This window comes from Oxyura jamaicensis, chromosome 9 (assembly GCF_011077185.1).
Source record: "Oxyura jamaicensis isolate SHBP4307 breed ruddy duck chromosome 9, BPBGC_Ojam_1.0, whole genome shotgun sequence".
Lineage (NCBI taxonomy): Eukaryota > Metazoa > Chordata > Aves > Anseriformes > Anatidae > Oxyura > Oxyura jamaicensis.
Genome location: NC_048901.1, coordinates 1,973,629 through 1,993,570, shown reverse-complemented (window position 1 = coordinate 1,993,570; position 19,942 = coordinate 1,973,629). Strand labels below are relative to the sequence as shown.

Genomic DNA, 19,942 nt, shown 5'->3' with positions numbered 1-19,942 from the left:
GAAAAAATGAATAGCTGGCAAGGCAGGGGGAGAAGAAATGAAGAAGACTGAGGAACTTATATCTTGAGTTGTTTTTCCACACTTCTGCAAATAGCAGGCTGGTGTTGCCTTTATTACTTTGCTAACAGTGCTGTTGAAGGATTAGCCTTTCGCCCTGGCTCCTTTTTCTTCGTTTTCTTTAAATTTGGTCAACCTTCACCTGGGAGCTATGTCTCCCTTTAGGCCTGTGGAGTGCTCAAGTTTTTACAGTGCAGTATTAGAACCAGGGATGGAACTCTGGCAGAGGTTTTAGCAGCATTCTTCAGGCTAATTCTTCATTTCTTTATTGGCAAATACTTCACTGGGGTTTTTAGTCTGCAGTTGCCACATAATATCTTGGTGATCTTTTTCAATTCAAGTGTCTTGTTTAGCACTGACTTCTGTCTCCCCTTCCTTCCTCATTCATTTCCCTTCCCTATATCTTCATTTCCAGTCAGGCATGTATGCAAAAGCACTGGGTTACGTTTAGATGGTACTGTACCTCTGGAGTCAGAAGTCCCACTTTACTTATGGGATATTACCCTACTTCAACTCACTTGCCTGTAACTTGTCCTAGGCCTGCAGAATGCCTAATGCCACGGCATAAGGTTATTCCTTTCAGTGTTCAGGTTGTTAAGCATAGTGCTCTCTAGTTTGAAATCCTTACTGAGTGAGGCAGCAGTATGTTGTTTATGTCCAGATGCAGCTCACAGAAGCAGACAGCTAGGTAGTAAAGAAGGATGTAGTGCCGTGGCTGGAAGCCACCCCTGGGCATTCCTCACTGCTGCTTCTGGCACCAAGGTTTCAGGCGCTGCTGGGTTTTCACTGGGTTATGTTCACTTGGTTTGCTCAGATTTGAGAATCCTCTGAGGCCTGAAACAATGCTTGTTCTTCTGTACCTCAGATCTGATTTGTGCAGGGGAGTAATAGAGACCAGTGACACTGAACTAAGTGGGAAGATGTTGCCTGTGCTCTGGCAGTGGTAGAAGAGGGGTTATTTTGGAGCAGAGTCGTTCCTACGGCCCCCATTGTGCAGCCGAGCTTGTGCAGTGCTCCCTGTCTCCTGTGGCGTGCCCAGGGCCAGGCTGGGCTGCTGTGGGAAGAAGGCAACGTGCCTGTTAACAGTGGGGAAACTGGAAGTATGCAATTCTGACACTTAAACCTTTAAGCCCCCCCATCCCCCAAATACTGAAGGAAAAATGTGTCCAGACATTTGTCCAATTCTCCTGAGCAGTAATACCTACTAGGAAAGCTAATCGTTGAGCTAAAGGAAGGCGTTTCATGAGCTGGAAATTAACTGGTATTGGGACCGATGCAATAACTTACTGCTTGCTTAGGAAATTTGGATTGACTGGAGAGTTTAAGCTCTGAAAGACTGTTTATAAAATAAAAATGTTGACAAGCCTTTCACGGTTCACTAAGGAGGACTCATGTCTGTTGGGATTGTACTGCCAGAGATGAGCTTGCTTGTGTTAAGTTCTTTCCAGTGCTCTAAAGTGGTTTGCTGTGCGATGTTGAGAAAGGTTATTTTGCATTTCACTGGAAGGAAGTTGGGGAAAGTAACTTTGCCTTTAGAAGTAGCTTCCAATCTTTAAAGTGGGTATTCAGGTTTTTCCTTTTCTCAAGTGTGTAATAAATATTTGTCTCCTGAGGATTCATCATATTCATGAAAAAAAGAGTTTTGAAAACACGTGTAGTGCTTATGTGCATCTAAAGTGACTTATGTATCTCGCTGCTTTTGTGCTGTACCCCAATACAGCTAGCAACTGGGACCTTACAGGCCTGCATTACGTGATGGCTGATAGCAAAATACAGACCAGCTTTCAGAGGGGCAGACAGACCTGTTGTACAGATCATTCAAAGCCCAGCACGGTGCTCAGGTTGCTCAGCGGAAGGGGTGTGAATCGCTCTTGGCTTCAATGCAATTAGTTTAGCAGCTTAAGTATGTACAGGGCTAGCTGGTCTGGAATTAGCCCTTTTGTGAGTACTGAGGAAAAATGGGATCTCTGTAACACAGCAGTGTAGATGTTTGCTTCCAGTGGCCCCGGCTTTCAGCGAGGTTACCAAATGTTTCACTTCTCTGTGAAAGTTATCATTGTGACCTGATATTTTTAGAACAGTGTGTTTGGGGCTGGCTCTCCGATCTCCTATATATATCCTGGATTCATTCTGCTGCTTCCAACCAAGCAAACCAGAGCGTGTTTGCCAAACACTCTGCAGCTCAGTATAAAACTGCACTTATTCTGAAAGCTGAAAGGTTTAGCAGTATTGCACATTTCTGTCTCTACTAGCATGTTGGCCTCCAAACATACCGTCTGTTTTGACAATATTTTACATCTCTCTTTTCCAAGCAGTGTTCTATTAGATTAACGTGGATAGGAAGAACAGCTTCACATTTATCATGTGTAACGTGCGGGTTCAGTCAAATGCAGTGAGATATTGAGTAGTTTAAATCTCTAGCACATGAACTGTAAATTAACGTTAAAGGCCTTTCGACATCCATTGCTCTGTTTAAATGGTTGTGCAGAATTACTTGTTGCCAGTAATTTTAACTTGAATACAAATATATCATCTGTTCTAATGTTGTTTTAACTCTCTTAAACTGCATGTCAGGAAAAGAATAACTGAAAATTAGACAATGGCAAGGCTGAGTAGTGTAATGGATCATCAGGACTTTTATTGCCATTTAATACAAGTCTCAGGTTTGCTTGCAGCTCAAATTACATTGCCTAAAAGCCAGTGGTACTTCTGTTGCTGAGCATAGTCCTGGAGGATAAAGCCCCATCTTGCTGGGACCACTGATTGAGCTTCTTGACAGGCTGGGCAGAAAAATCTGACATGTGAAGAGAAAACTCTCCTGTTACAAGAGATGACTTGCTTTACCAAGTGAAGTTTAGGCATCCAGACACAACAGCAAGGGGAGTCTTCACTACTGACTTTTTTTTTGAATAAACAGACCTTCAGACCCCAGAGCTCTCCATTTATGACGTTTCTCACAAGTGTGAGAGATTTGGGCACAGAGATGACAAATCATCAAAAACCCCATAGAGCGTACTGTGGGCTGGGCTGCGGAGCAGAATCTAAGAGCAGAACTCTTTTTGGGAAGAGTTTGTCATTTGCAGTTCACGTAGCAGTTGTGAAAAACAGCTCTGCATCTTAATACGGTAACAGCTTGATTTGCACTGTAAGCTAAGGACTGGGGTCCATGCTTCCCAAGGAATTTGGGAAGCCTGGTGGCAAGTACTCAGTACTTCTGAAGATTGCAACAGGATATCCTGGCTACTGAAATCAGGACTGTGCTAGTACCTGTCCATGATAATTTCTCATGGTGTTGCCACATATTTATCTCACTGCAGCATGTCTCTACCTGCTCTCCTGCTTCCTGTTGTCTTTCCCACGGTATGCTGCAGGATGTGCAGTACTAGGCAATACTTCTCACCCTTTCTCCTTCTCATGACTTACTACGCATCTTTTTTCCACAACACAAAGCTAAATAAGGCAGGGAGTTGGAAATGCATTACTTTTTTCTCAAAACTTTTCATGCCTTTTTTTTTTTTTTAAAAAAAAAAAAGAAACACATGGGGACTAAGTTCCTTTGAAGTTCCTTGTTTAGTGTTTGGGGGAAAATAAAATGCCAGTTTAAGCTTCTGATCTTTCATAATGGCATATGGAGATCCAACGTTCAAACTTATGCTTAAAGCAGTTTTTCTAGAGCCACACTTTTCCAGGCTAATTAGTTACTGGTTAAGAATGACTAAAGTTTGATTATATTGAAGCTTGTATTTCAGCTTCCATCTGTGGTGAAATCAAGATGTATTCAGCCTTATGATCATTCATGGAGATGGCTTGATTTTTATTCTTACGGTTTACAAGTTCCTTGCTTATTGACCCTACTAAAGAAACTTGTCTGGGAACGTTATCATGCACTGTTGGTTGGAACTGTGGAGGTTAGGGAAGGTACACGTGGGGAGAACGATAGCCTGGCTCTACCCCTGTGTTTGCCGTACCTCGCTGGTACAAATGCTGATCTGCCCTAACGTGTGATAATAGTATGTGGCAGCTCGTTGTGTGTGATTGACCGCTTGTTTAGTCAATTCCTGCACTTATGCAAGCAATCAATGCTTTCATACCTAAATTCTCCACTGGTTTTTATCTCTAACTACTACTGACTTCACTACCAATGTGCAAGTGTGTGCCCAGAATAAGTACAGAAAGAGGTTTATCCTTGTTGCCACTCTTAAGATACATTTTTTCCAGAGATATTTGATTAGAGATAACTTGTTCCATACGGCAATACAAAATGAAGCAGATGTCTTAAAGTATACGCTTACAATAATTTTACAAACAACAATGCTGTTTTCAGCTTGTAAGTTTTGTGCTGTGAAGCTGTAATGACAAATGCCTTGTGGAATAATTGCTGTATTAGCAGTGGTCGTGCCCATTCAGTGCAGCAGTGTTTGTGGGGGGGAGACAGCTGCTGATCTTATCAACTTGAATGCCTCCTGCTACTGATGTTCCTTTTGTGGCATCATGGTGTGACCCTATACAAACTATGCTATAAGGTGTATTTAGAAAGCAGCTCCTGGACTGGTTGTCAGGAAAAGGCTGCACTGTGAGCATGAAGGAGCTTGATTTACCAAAAGACTGAGGTTCTGCAATGCATGTTGAGTATTTCTATATCACGTAATCCTCAGAAAAATCTTCTTCCTTCCCTGTACAAATTCAATAGATACTAGACTTTGTTTACTGAAGTAGTGATATCCCTGTCATGCTTGTGTGCTCATCTTTTTTCCTTCCAAGTATTTTCTCTTTTCTGTACCAAGTGGGGCATTCTCCACAGCGGTAGCGTCTATTATTTCAGCATAACTTACTGCCTTGGTGGCTGGAGTCTTTATATTTGGGTGAAGGATGCAGCCTCAAATCCCTTCTAAGCAGAGGTAATGTTGTTTCCTACACTTTAGGTTATAGAAAATCCTGGTGTGGGGAGTGCTGGGTAAAGCAGCGCTTCTGATCATGCTTCATGCAAAAAACCCATGCTAGTTCTTAAATTAAATCAAAAGCTTGCATCTTGATGGGAGCCTCCCTGGAGTTTGTAATAAGCCGCTTACTTCTCACCATTCTCTGGGTCTTGAGACAGGTCTGCTTCTTCGCCATTTCCTACTAGCTGCCTCAAGCAGCTCATTCCTGTGTGCAGGCTTCTCTGGATCATTTAGGAGATGCTCTTGTCCTTTTAAAGACAGCCTAGGGAGTGTTGGGGCTGTAGATTTGCTAGGCAACAAGAGAACCCAAATTGGGTGCTTTAACTCTGAGTGTTGAGAAACAGATGTTCTTTTTTAGGATGTACCTTAATGCTTTGAATGCAGGAAACGTGGTTAAATGCTTGCTTTTATTTCTAAAATCCTCTCCATTGTGTTGTGGATCTGTTCAGGAGCAGATGTATTAAAAAGTGCTGAGAGCATGAGTATGTTAGGAAGGTATTTCTTTCCATCCTGGCTGGTTAAAGATGCGTTCAAAGGCCAGCGTACATGTGTGAGTGGCATGAGACAGTCAAACGCACTGTGAGAAAATATGGGACTAGTGCCTTTACAGGGGGCTGGCAGCACCTGCCTTCTTGATGACAACTGCTATGGTTTAAAAAAAAAAGACAAAACTGCATATTGTCCCAGTTATATAAGTGATAAACTTTATGGAGAGGAACAGGAATTTACTTGGTAAGATATAAGAGTTTTGTGCTTAGTACACTTTCTAGTCTCTTGCTCATGTAATATCTTTTTTTTTTTTTTACAATTTAAAATTACTGTTCATGCCAATGAATTTAGCTGATGTTGACGTGATGTGTGTTCAAGCTGGAGTTTGTATGTTCCTAATCCAAGGTCTCCTTCACAAATATCTTCCTTGCCTGTAGCCTGGGTGCAGCCTGTTCTGTCCTGTGTTGGCACTGGTGTATGAGCAGAGGATTCGTAGTTTTCACTCAATTCATCGTTATTTATGATATAACCGGTGTCCTCATTCTTCAGTTGATCCTGTGTTTCAGACAAGGAAAAACATCAATGGAAGAAACTATATAGAGAAGGGTTTTTAATAAAGCTTAAATGAAAAACAGGTCTGAAGCAATTCCACTTTGACTTTATTTGCTTTTTTTTTTTTTTTTTTTTTTAAGCTCCTGATTGACCATGTTGATCTCATCTTGATGTTGATTAAAGCAAATAGCTGCTTACCATGGTCTGCTCTCAGGCAGTACTGGGGAACACAGTTTACCATCCAGACCTAAGATAACTTCAGTACTTAGATATCGCTGATGCCAGTGGAGTGGGTCAGCCAATACTTTCAGCATCTGACTGAATTATTTAAAATATTTCCCATATTTGAAGCTCACAAAATGTGTGGCTGTTCTTGAAAACGTAGCACTGTACTTTGAGACCCCTCCTACAATCCTGAAGAAATCCATATAATAATCATTGTTTAGAATAATAGGCTTTGGAAAAGGGACTTTACCAAGGTGTTTCATTGAGTACAGTGGGCTTTGGGTTACTCCTAAAATACCGTTAACTAAGCTAGGTACTTACTCCGTATGCGCTGGGGCTGGTCAGAAGCCTGGCAACAGGATTACACCATTCGGGTAACGTCGTCGTGAGAGGTGGACCAGCATGGGTTAAAATAGGTTTTAGATATCTGTGAAGTTTGTTAAAGAATATCTCCCATATTGGTTATTGATACTAAGATGCTTCTGTATTACACAGGGGAACTTCATTTCAAAGCTTAAAGTAATTGTCTAACTGAATAGAAACAAAGCAAACACTTCTTTGCTAACCCCTTACTGTGTTGGTTCCCCTTTCAATAGTTAGGATGACCTGGTGATCAAAGCCTGTCCCAAAAGGTACCAGAATGGCTGAAGGGTATGTCACAGGATACAGAAGTGGAGAAGGAATTCAAAGAGAAGAAATACGCAGTAGATTTCCTGGTTGCTGTTCTCATCTGCTGATTGCTGTAAGAGTGATCTCTTATGCAATTATAACAGGAAACACTTTCAGATGCAACTGTATCAGCCGGTTATGTAAGAACAGTAGTAAACATTTTCTTAAACGTATACTAAACCTTTTGTAAGGTCAGTGCATTTCTTCAATCATCAAAGAATATATTAAAAAAAATCAAATATAAAGTGTCTTTATTTCTGGGAGTGTACATAAATTCTTGGTAATGCCCTATTCTCAGCATTCAACACATTTTACACTTCACACATCAATGCTCCTCTATGTAAAATTATGTAAATAAGTTAAGAACAGGCTTTATGCTATTGTCTCACACCTGTCTTTCCTACCTTTTCATCCAAAAGAGCTTTATTGAGATAAAAGGAAAACCTACTCATCTTAAGCAATTATATCATCCTTGTATCTGTCAATAATAGCTCTCCCAGGAGTCCTGCAAGTTGACTTATCTCCTCTGCTACTCACAAAGTAATTTTTCGTGTTCTGTGGGAAGCAGGTCTGTCAGCTATTTGTGCTGCCAGGGAAAACCTGCTGTATTGATTGTTGACTCTTTATTCTCCCCCCCCTGCCCCGGCTTTCTCTCCCCCTCCTTAAAGAGGAGAATAACAAATGTAAAACCGAGTGGTGACTTGAGCTCTGCAGCAATATTGCAGAAATACGGAGTAAGTAGCAGTGTGTCTTCAGCCTAGCCCTGCCTGTACCACCTTTTCTTTCATAACAGCCTGACATCACTGCTCCACACACTCTGTACAAACTCTGCCTGCTGAAGAAACTGTCATGTAAAACACCCTTTTTGCTCTCAGTTACAGACTGAAAGGTAGATAATCTGTTCGGCTCTGTGCTACCACTGCACAAGGTCTGTAGTCTGGTTTTGCTATGTGTATTTTTTTCTGTAGATTTTCTTAAAATTAAATTGTATCTGTCAGACCATGCGATTCCTTCATCCAAGATCATATGCTGAGCTCGTGGAAAAAATGAATGAGTCCACTTCAGAAAAGATTTTAAGACTATATTAAAGTCTGATTAAATTGATCCAGTGGAATTGACCAAGGTGGGAATTTCATGATCAAATTACGCAGGGAAAGTTTAGGTTCTGCTTCTGTAGGAGCAAAACTAAATGAAATCTTTCCTGATCCAATCTTATTGGAAACCTCCAGGGAAAAAGCCTTTAAAGTGCCAAGTAGTTGAGAACTATTATTAAAAAGCAATGTATAGAAGCTATCAATTTGAGTTTTCTGAAGTGCTTAGAAAAGGCAAAAATGGAAGTAGGAGCCTAATTCTATGGTTTTAATCTTTCTTAATACTGGCTTTCTTATTACAAATGTGAATTGTTTGAACTGACTTGTCAGACCCAGCATGAAAAACAGAGGTTTGTAATGGAAGTTAGACTTGATGATTCTGTTTTCTATTATTCCTTCTAGAATAACTGAGAATGAATATTCCTCTACACTACCTCCTTAATCCAATCTCTTGGATCTCATGAATAAACAGTCTTATAACTTTATAATAAGCTTTATAGCCCTCAGTGAAATATGTGTTCTCTTTACCTCCTGTGTTATGTATGGATGGCGCACATGCTTCCATGTAGCCCAGCACCATCAGGCTGAAATGAGCAGACTACTTGGTTGGCACAGAAGTCTTCAGTGGAGGGATTTTTATTCTACCCCAGCCCCAATTTTTTTGAGCCACCACACCTTTTTGGGTGAACTTCTAGTGTCTGATGTGTTTAACTATTTAGTTGCTATGCATGTACATTGGTGGCTTTTAAATTGAGTGAAGACTTTATTTTGGGCTTCAATGCGTCCTCTAAGTTCCCTTCCTTTTCTGCATTTGTTATGAGTTGACAATGCTTTTGCTTTGTAGTCTCTTCTGATGCAGTTCAAGTGCAAGAAAACTGACTTCATTGTAACGCTTCTAAACCTGCAATAAATTCCCTGCTTTGTTCCTTAGTTAACTAGTAATTATTCAGCCCACTAAGAACTTCACTTGCATGGGCCTATTTTTCACTGTTTTAATGACCTGTGCCATAAATGTTTCTTCCTTATTGTTGACACAGTTGCTTTATAGTATTGCAGACATAATCACGTTGTTCAGTGCAGCTTGAAAGGGGAATTCTAATCCATGTGTAATGCTGGCATTTCAAAAATATATCAGACATGGGTCTACAGCATTTTAAGGCTGGCAAAAAAATCTTATCACATTCCAGCTGGTCTGATTACATCTCCAGGGAGAAATAATTTAAATACGGTAATAGAAAAAGATGAATTTTGCACTAAGGCAGCTTTAAAAATTGGAAGAAACTAAGTGTAGAACTTAGCACAACTCAGATATAACTGCCTAACCAAATCTATGCCTTCCTAATTCAGGGATGGGGAAAAGACAGCAGGAAGATGTATCAATCAACCCTCTCTGGCTTGCATTTCAGTCCTCTATGGGCATACCTGCATGTCTCAGATACCATACAGTAAATATACTGCGTTAAAGAATGTTGTTATTGGAGCGGTGGTATCTTGTAAGCTGGGAAACTGAGTTCGAGATGTTTGTACATGCGTACTTATGGCATATGCATTTGTATGCAGTGCTGGCGTGTTAGCATGCCTTCACTTTTGAAATAGAGCACTAAATTTCCCATTGAATCCACGTATCTCCAGGCTTCTGCTCTCCATTCACGTATCCACAGATCTTTACCCTGGGTCCCTTTATTGCCATTTGAACATCCTGGCAACTGCTTTGGCAGATCCAATCTGCGGTCCCTGCTGATCCCTGTTCACCTCTTTTGTACTGCTATCAGACTGAGCATCTAAATCAGTGCTTACTCCTCCCTGGTTCAGCTTCTGTCTTTCTCACTTTAAATCATGAGACTTCCTCGTGAAGGGTCTCATCTAGAGGTAGATAACACGTCGGGCCCATGTAGCCTGAATGCAGATGGGTGGTTTGCTAGGGCTGGTGAGGCTGAACAAGTCAAATGGGCTGTTGGAGGATGCAGCATACTCAAAAACAAGATCTGCAGAGTTTTGCTCTCAAGGTTGAATAAGCTTGAGGGTATGAATAGTAAACTTTTTAATGAAAGTTTCGCAATGGCATCTCGTTTATGCTGGACTTCAAACCACCAGGATAGGATTTAAGTTTTTTCCGCTAAGTATAGATCACTTCAAAATATCTTCAGGATTTTTAAGGGGAAAAATTTTGAATTGCTTAATTTTTATTCCCTGCGTCTGCCTGAAACAAATGCTTATTACAGAAATGTTCCTCCCATATATTAAATGGCTCAGATTACCTGTAATTTTTAAGCAAAGCCTTCAAATAGGAGAGATCAGGTAATCTTGATGCCAAATGCTTATACCAGTAACCATATGTTTAGGATTTCCATTATGCAGAAAACTTGGAGTTTTCAAAGTTTTTGATTCATGTCAGAACGGGAAAAAATAGAATCTCAATTTCTTTTGGTTAGTAAGTTTCAAATGACTACACTTTTGTTAAATTCATGCCTTCTGTCAAATTTTTGAGACTGTTGGTAAATTGCTATCTTTTTGACTTAATGGCATTAGCATATTCAAAGAGGGAAAAGCATTATGGTAGAAACACGTCTGTTCTGGCTCTAGGACTTGCATTCTAGGACTTGCATTTTTCTTTTGCTTGAGGTTCAGAGTTCTATTCTACCTGCGATGGTTTTGTTAAATACGTAATAGTAACTACTGTGCCCTCACTTTCTGCATGCTTGACTGGAGCTTTTGAGAGAAAACTAATTTATATATAGTTTGAAGAAGAAAAAATCAAAATCCCATGGGCAGGAGAGGTGGCCACAGTTCTTAAATACGTGCAGCAGCTCAGCTTTAGCTCTATAAAACACTGCATTAGGCTCAGAAGGTTTTTTTTTTTGTTGTTTTTTTTACCTCTTATTTCATTGCATAATGGTGGTTCTGTAATTCAAGGCAATTCCATTCTTTCCAAAGGCAAATATTTTCATGCTACAACATTTAGTATTAAAAAGCCCCAAAGTACAGGAATTCTTGTGATACTAGTCAAAATTACATCTAGTGATTTTTCCAGAGATGACTTTCCTGTAGCAGGTAAGCTGTACCACAAGTACATGCTTGTTGAAACGATGTCCCTGAATATTCCATTGCCTGGTGTTACTCTTCTGCTGTGCACATATGCCTCTAGAGGCAAATGTTGCCATGCCCAGAATCTTTCCTTTGTGCAACTCTTTTAAACATTCTTGAGGATCGTGGCTTTTATTTTGTGAATACTTCTACTTAAATTGGAGTTTGTAAATCAGTTATGTCATGAGTTTTTGTTATTTCTCATTTTTACATTTATGAAGAAATGTATATAAGAAAGAGAACACAGCAAAGATATAATTTCTGTTAATTCCATGCTTTTCACAGTACGGACAAATGATATCTTGGGCCTTGGAGAGCTGCAGTTTTCAAGAGTGGTTTTGATACTAGCTGTGTCATAGTCTAAAGAGCACACACTTCTGTTTTGGTCATGCTTGAGTAGCAGCTGGCACACCACCGAACTTTAGATTATCTGCCTAAATTTTGTACGTGGCTAGCTGCTGTTAATAGCTGTGCGAGATTATTTGGTAATCTTCATACAACAGCTTGTGCGTGTGACTGAGCTGGTGAGGCACAGAGACATCTCCAAGTCTTAAGTGCATGCCCAGCAAATTAAGGGGGAACGTTGTGTAAGGGAGAATCTTTGCTCACATACCAGGGGATTTTCTTCTGAAGATGGAGAGCTATCAGCGTACAGCAGTTGAAAAAGGCAGGGCATGGTTATATAGGATTAAATCGTTAGAATAACAAGTATCTTTTTGAAAAGAGGATGAGATCTACAGTGATTTAACATCCAAAGATAACCTGATCTGCGTTGTGGAGAACGCTGAGAAGTGACTGAATCCAGCGTAAGTGATGCTGGAATTTCTTTGATATTGGTGAATAGTGCTCTGGTTCTTTGACTTTTTTAAAAAAAATCCTCTCCCTAAATCCCACTACTGTTTTAATTTGAAATACGAAACAACTCAGGATAAGTGGAATTGTACGGTAGTCCTGTGAAGCTTATTGGATATATTTGAATGATTTCTAGATCCATTCTCTCTATGTCTGGGAGCAGTGAGAGTGGGTGAAAATTGAGGGTAATAAAAACTAGTTTAATGCAGCCTCACATAAAACTGCCTGACTGTAAAGTTCCAGAACCAGATGTAGTGTCAGACCCAAAGAAAGAACTCTGGCTTTGATGCAGAGTATGGCTAAAAGTTTGAAGCTTTCATCTTTGGAATCACTGTAGAGATATGTGCAAAGTGGAAGCCGTTAGCTGAAATGATCTTAGCTGAGTCTTTCTACAGATAAGCAGCTGCAGACTGGGAAGTAGCTTGTTCTCTACTATGCGCTGAGTAAAATGTCTGGGATACTCGCACACCATGGGTTTCTTGTTTTGAGCTCACTGAAGAGGTGAGGAAAATTCAGGCATCTTACTCAAGTTATTTGAAGCCTGTTAGATTCCAAATTTAATGCCTCTGTGCAAGGAAAATCCGAGACACAAATGGAGGCTTAGATAATTGATGTGTGGGTAATGCAGCTACTCCTAGAAACAGGATAGGGCATGTGGAAGGACAGAGTGTTACTCATATAAGACTCCACAGGAATACATGAACAGGCAGTAATGGCAGGCAAACTAACTATAGAAAGAGGATGCAGCCTGGGGTAACTAAAGAGAAGACCAAAAAGCTCCCTCAAGTCAGTTGCATAATAAAAACAAGGGCATAACCCTTATCTAGCAATAACCCTTCTGATCAAAATACAACCAAATAAGAAAAACAGCCCTCCCCAATGGGTCTGCATGGGCGTCAGCCACATACCCAACCAGGAGTTAAGTCTGTGCTGTGCTAGCGACATCAATCACATAATTCATTGTGGCAAAGTGTACAGTGAAGTCACAGAGGGCAGCTTTTAGCAGGATATTGCATGGGGGCGTGCAAAGGAAACGTTCATTATTAAGGCAAACGTATGAAAGCAAATGGCTTTGTGTTCTCAGAGCTGCATACAATGGGAAATGTCTCCAAGAAAAAAGTTAGGAACAGTAAGATAAAAGGGAATCTTCCTGGCCACGGTGCAGGATAAAAAACGGTATTAATAACATCAGTGTGACTTTTCACACACAAAAAAAGAGATTAAAAGCTGGCATCATTGTAGGTTCCATGTCCCCCATCATCAGACACCTAACAGCAGGATATTTGAAAGAAAACGAATCTACCCATCTTACATTTTCATCAATGAAGAGAAATGGGCAAATCCCAAGGCAGTCTCATCCTGCAGTGCCTAAGTTAATTGGAAAGAATTGCAACTAGGATTAATTTCTTTCCCTTTTTTGACTATAGAAGTCTGAACTAATAGATTAGACTTAAATGGCTAATAATCAGGCGTCTAAAGTTTGTTGAAATGAATCTCACTTCAGGATTTAGGAAATTAAAAATCCTGAGGCAAAATACATGAAACCAAACACAACATCCTCCATACCAGAGAAACTAAGAGGGTTTGAAAGGCATCCTTTTATTTTTAATTAGGAAATAATATATTAAAAGCAGTGTATGCATATTAGAAGAATAAAGGTGAAATACAGATTTCTGAAATAAACTTAATGTCAAAGCCAGAAGCAGAAATCGACTTTAACATCATTAAGCTTGGGAAAACCTAAATGACAATGGTGTTCACAGGAGGATATTTCACCTCAAAATATTAAATAAATAAATCCTGGCATATTTGAAGACGTAGAAAATCTCAGGACGCTTTAAAAACTTGCATACCCATAGCTTGGCAACAGAATGTGTGCTGTGTGCAGTAGTTCACCATGCAGAAAAGGAGCTTCTGGTAGCGGTACGCTTTCAGTGTGGTTATAAAGCTGGAGGTGTCATTGGCTTGGGTAAGCTAAACTGTATCATTAGAAAAGATGAACAGTGGTGTGACCTGGCAGTGTGTACACCCAGAAGGCCTTAGAAAGACTGATGCCAGCTGCCTCAGATGAGATCACTTTCAAGCTCTTCGCATAAAATATGTCCATTGTACTAAGGTGCTGCAGGCCTGGTATTGGCAGAGGAAATGGCTGCAGAAGAGCAGCAAGTTAGCATGGATTTCTGCACTCTGGGGAAGACTGTTTCATGTGGGCATCTTTGTCATCACCATCTGCTCGAGAAGTAATCTAGAAAACAGTTGTGTAAAGAATGAGGACTGGCAGCGTTCACAGATACTGCTAACAACCATCTAATACTGGTGGCCCCACCGATCTGAGCAACCGCAAGATGCGGTGAATGCCCAGATTAAACAGTGAAGTTTAATCAAGTGAGTTACTTCAGTCACATCTGAGAGAAAAGATCTGATCCGAATACAGTGGAAGCTATAAAGCTTTCATAAACCTCTCACCAAGAAGTTACACTGGGTACAATGAACCCACATCTACTAGGATTGGTACTGGGGATAGCGCTGCCTGCGGCGCCTCTGCCCTGGGGGAGCTGGGAGGCTGGTGGAAGGGGGAACGGCTGGCAGGAGAGTCCTGCGAATGAGACTTTCCCGATGTGACTGATGTCATTCAGCTCAAACTAGAACAGTGTAATGAAAACAAAGTTGTAAAATGGCAGCCAGAACTTTGCAAGCAGCAGCTAGAGTAATATGCTTGCTAAAGCCTTCTGGTGACATGGATTGAGAGCTGAGGTGAGTGCACCAAACTTGTGCTCAAATAGGAAAAGAATTATTTGACATTTTTTCAGGAAATTGGGTATTTCATCGCTATAGATATAGCTGTAAAATTGCAATTAAAACGGTTCACAGGCCTGTGGAGACAGGTTTTGATAAGTCTCCGGCTTCTGCTTTGCCAAGAATCAGAGAACGATCCCAGGTACAAAGGTGCAACTTGAGATGGAAATATGAACCCTCCTATGAGAAAATCATTAAAAAAAAAAAAAAACTTGCACGGTTTTGAACAATGAGCTATAAATGTGGAGAAAGCCTTACGGAAACAGTGCATCTTACATTCTGATAATTGATTGTGGTTGTAGATGTTAGCAAAAACAGAGAAACAAAAGTGCTGATTCACTGCAGGTTTTATAAAGAAAAAAATGCGGTGTGTAAACAAACAGGATCTTTTTCTCTATCAGAAGCTTGTGGAGTAAAGAAGAGTGAGTAAGGAGATGGGTATCATCATGGGAGGGAAGAAAACGGTCACTCCAAAGAAAATGAAAATTCTGGAAGTTTTTAGAGGGCTGTGTCGGTACAGTAGTGGATGATAGACTGGAGAGCTATTCTCTTGGCCCAGTATGAATCTATGAAAAGCCCTGTGATTAGAGATGTTTGTATCCCTACTAAATATAAAAGCAGAGCACCAAGGTGACGTGCTGAGTGAAGCCCCTGGCAAAGCTGGCAGCAGAGAATTACGTATGATGCATTCACAAAAGGATGATATTGCTCACTTACACACTTGTGGGAAACAAGACTCGTTCCAGATAACAAAGCAGATTCAAAGCCCGTGTAACAAGATCAGGGCACGTTTTTAGACTTTTCTTGGAATAGTGCTCTGCTTTCTAGTGTAACACACTGTGCTTATGGACAGTTAGGTAGAGACTAAGAGAGATGCTAGGAGTGCCAAAAAAAAAAAAGTCTTTTAATCTCACTGAGCTGCTGAGAGCAGGACAGCCTCTGTAAAGCCTTGTTAATAGGAAGCTTGTTCCGTTTAATATATCCTCTGCAAATCTATAGTCCTATGAGCAGATTGGTACGAAGATTATGCCTGCAGATTCTTTTGTAACTCTTTCCGATGTGCAACCCATGTTATGTGAGCAGTTAGCTAGCTGGATGAAGCTGGAAGTCTCTAATGGGTCTCTAATGGTTTGTTTAAAAAAAAAAAAAAAACAACACACACATTAAGAAGTGGAGGGGTCGGTGTTTGAGGAAGGAAAGACACTGCATGGGAATAGGCTTCACTATAGCCCAAATAAAGCAGCCTTCTGGCACATCAGATCTTTGCTTTTGAAAATATATTTTAAAATAGAGAAAGACCAACTAGAGAATGCTCATGACATAACATTCCTGAAGAGCTATGGGGATACTGCAACAAGGAACAACTGAGGATTACGAGTTATGGTAGAGATCCTAGCAACTGAAAGATGTGTACTGAACAGAGGATAATAGCAACTTTTATACCGCTTGGAGCAAAACAAGTTTGAGGTATTCATCCTAATTTTACAGCTAAAAATTCTGAATAGGTAAAAGGAAGTATATTGTTTAGGAATAGTGGCAGATGAGGATAACAGTGCAGGGGATCCGTATTACCACAGCCCGTACTGCCTTTTGATCGGCAGAGAAAATGATTAAAATATAAAAACAAATAGAAAACTGTCACTATATCTCTGGTTGGGATAGGTGATCTCACAGCTCCTAGTCGATTAGCAGACTAGTCTGGAGTCTGGAGTGGGGGTGACCAAACTCTTAATATCTGTCCACAGAAATGAGCTTCCTGGGAGGCTGTGAAACAGAACAGGACGGTCACTGGGAACAGTGTGCTGTGATGGGGGGGCTTTGAGAGGCAAGGGGAGAAATCAAGATGGATTTTAGTGTGACAAGCGACTTTGTATGGTCTGGTTGCAAATGTAGCTGGACGAAGTTGGGAAAACTGGATGACTTCTGCTTGAATGAAGCAAAACATAGTTTTGCAAAGATACGGTATTCCAGATAGGAAACTCCAATGAGAATTTATAAGCCTTTCTACTATTTTTCCGCATTTTTAAAGGAACATGGAGATGTGGTGAAATGAAAAGGCACTCACTTTCAGGCAAACCTGACTATGGTTTTATAGCAGGTATTCAACTTCTAGCAATCATTGAAGAAATCACAGACCCTGTGATAAAGGGGTGTGTGATCTGGATACTGTAACACTTATTGCTGTGTGAACCAAGACAATAGAGGGTAGCAGACCTTAGGCCTCTTGCAAGGCAAGGAAATTGTTCTACACCCTACAAGGAGTACTTGGAGGAGTTTATTTTTTCCATCTGGTGCTGGAACATCAGCATAATGGTGCATGCTGCTGCCACAGTAGGAGGAATTCTGCATCCTTGTCATGTTGTCATTGCTGTATTTGGCTAAAGGATGCTAAATGCTTTTGTAATCCTTTTTAATGGATAACTGATGTGTAGAGACGTTGCAGGTATTAGGCACCAGTTTCAGAGAGGTTAAGCCAGTTTCTTAAAGCTTGCCTACCTCATGGCTCACAGATCATTACATTTCCAGTGAAAGGTTCTGGAGACAGATTATGAAAGATATTTTTGTTTTAATTTGGCATCTTTCCCTTCTTTTTGTTGGTGCAATACATTGTGCACATGTACCAATGCTGGCACTGACCCAAACACAGACAATAATAGAAAAGGGGAAAAGTGCAGCATAGCATGAATGAGCATGAAGCTTTCTCATTCCCAGTGTTTCATTGCAGATGGAGAGGTCAGCTATTGGGGTTTCAGTCATGAGTGGCTCACAATACAAGAGGCAGCTATATGCTGCATGAACAAGTGTGGCTGTTCTGGGAATGTGATCTGTTTAAGGACCACTCACGGAGATCACTGCTCTTTTCGTTTCCCCGCTCCAACAGAACTCCTGTGCTCAACTCCTAATCCAGATCTGACTTCAAAACTGCTTGCTGATAGATTTCACTCTAAGGGCTCATTTCCAAACACTTTATTATCTTAATGGATTTAGAACTAGATGAGTATTCAAAAAGCCTAATTCTTTGAGAACTCATGCTCTGTTTTTCTTTCCTAACGGTTGTTCCCCCTCAAAAACACCTATGTAGTCTTCTTTTTCCTTTTTTCTTTTTGAGAGAGGTGACTTGGGATAATTCAGGTAACTTTAGAATTGTTTTTTGACTCTTAATGAAAGTTTGGTTGGATGATGGCATTTACATAGTTAAGTACATTGATCTCTTTTTGCCCCTGTCAATGTAAGAAGGGATTTGGTCTCTTGAAGGCAGTCGGCTTCTCCAGGTTCTTCCTCCCCCTGGCATGGTTCCATTGCTCTGCTGTGGAAAGGAGGCTAAACATGGCCCTGTCTCCTCTGGGGCTTCATCTTTCAGGAACTATGTTAGCAGCCTTGCTTGCTTATGTTCTCAAGAGTGCCTGTGATTGCAAGGACCTGGCTGGTATCACAACGATTTCGAAGCCTGTGAGAGCATGGATAGTCTGGCCCTATAAATAACTGACCTTCTGTTACGAATGGTATGATTTGAGCTAATTCGGTGAAAACTTGAGTGCTCTAGTGCAGAAGACAGAAGATCAAGCAAAGAACTGAAATCTTGTCTGGAAGTGCATTTCTCAGTGTGAAATAGCTCTGAGCAGCAGGAGGTACGGTGTGCCTACAGCTCTCCACATGAGCTAAGGCAAAGACCAGAGTCACTCTGTGTGAGCTGCAAGAGTCCTGTAAGGTGTTTGGAAGTGAAAATCTGATAAAAACGTAGCTTAGTTTGACTTACCTTTCTAACTGAGGCAGTGTTGCATGTATGTGTGGTCTAAGGACAGAATTACTCATGTTGAACTACTTTAATTCTACTCCTGGCTAGAGCTTTGCCATAAAAAAAAAAAAAAGCTTTTGGCATGCCAATGTGTGACTTAAGTCGCATAGTTCTCCAAGCCCCTGTTGAACTGAAGCATTCAATGATGCCACCAACACCTTGATCGGCAAGGCTTTGCAGCACTCTGGCATTATTTTATTTTTTATATCTCTATATATCTTGATATAAATAGATTTAGATATCTTTATCTCTAAGTAGTATCTTGATATTTATATATATATATATATATTGATATGGAGCACTATAAATATGAGATTTCCTTGTTAATCCTAATTGAAAGTCACCAGTTATTTTTTAAGGCAGAATCCAGGATGGTACTTTTTCAAAAAAAAAAAAAAAAATTTGCTAAAAACCAAAAAACTTGGGAACTTAAAATATACTGCTAAGCTCACTGGATGTCTTAGCAGTAGTCATATTTTTGAACAGTTAATGTATTTTACATCAGGTTGCAGTACAGAAAAGGTTGGCATCAAGGTACTGTCTGAAAAGATATAGAGCTGGCAGTACTCTAGCAGGAAATGAGCTGGCTGAATGGTCAATTCTTCTAGGAAAAAATGAAAAATAGGAAAGAAAGGCTCAAATAAATGCGCTTGGCTTTGTCTGCAACTTGTTTTTGCACTAGACACCTAAACTTTAAAGAAATGATTTTAAACCAGACAACACTTACCTTCAACCTCCTTACTGGGGAATCGGGGCTAAGTCTAAAACAGGCCTAATATTGCAAGTTGTTCAAAAAATTACATATTAAAAACAAAAGGACCTGCCCAGGTTTTGTGAATCATAATTCCAAGTTGCATTATATACATTTTTAAAACAACCTCTTAGTCCCTCATGTTTGGTACAAGAAACTTCTCCATCATCTGTAAATGCAGACCTTGCAGGTAGACAGCTTTAGAATGTATTTAGCACTTCTCCCCAGTGGCTTTCAAGGAAGAATCTAAGTGTGATGTGGTGACAATAGCTGCATTTAACCTACTCATAGGGCTGTAGAGATTGATTTATATAGCAAATAGATGTTAGACAAATGTAATTTTATCCTTGGGTGAAATTACAAGTTTGATTGATAAAAATGTTCTGCATTTAATAAACTGTGAAAGGCATTTGAAATGATGCTATGATTAAAATTAGCTCTTTAAAGTATCAATAAGACATGCATTAAATTGATTAAGAACTGGCTGGCTGATAGACTTGACGCAGTAATTGCCAGAAGAGAACTGCTATGGATTGGTGAGTGTTCTAAAATGTTCGCTGCTTGGTAGAAAATGTGATATTCAGTAACTTCACCAATGGTGGTGGTGATGGTGTGTGGATGGGTGATGTAGATTAAATTA

At 40.2% G+C, this 19,942-nt stretch overlaps 1 protein-coding gene across 5 annotated transcripts in view; it reads right to left on the bottom strand.

Annotated features, from left to right (window-relative positions):
* The window catches only part of SLC9A9 (solute carrier family 9 member A9), a 228,530-nt gene that overhangs the window by 11,990 nt on the left and 196,598 nt on the right, over positions 1 to 19,942 (bottom strand). For 2 of the 5 annotated variants that reach the window (XM_035335054.1, XM_035335055.1), the window contains 2 exons: positions 6,585 to 6,690; positions 2,671 to 6,041 (listed from right to left, as the gene is read on the bottom strand). The exons of 1 other annotated variant lie outside the window; for it this stretch is intronic. In XM_035335054.1, coding sequence (XP_035190945.1) covers positions 5,820 to 6,041; positions 6,585 to 6,690 — 328 coding nt within the window. In that variant the 3' untranslated portion in view covers positions 2,671 to 5,819. Of the gene's footprint in view, positions 1 to 2,670; positions 6,042 to 6,584; positions 6,691 to 6,930; positions 7,004 to 7,029; positions 7,056 to 19,942 lie in introns of those variants that run through there. 2 more of the 5 variants (XM_035335058.1, XM_035335059.1) reach the window with 2 other exon arrangements.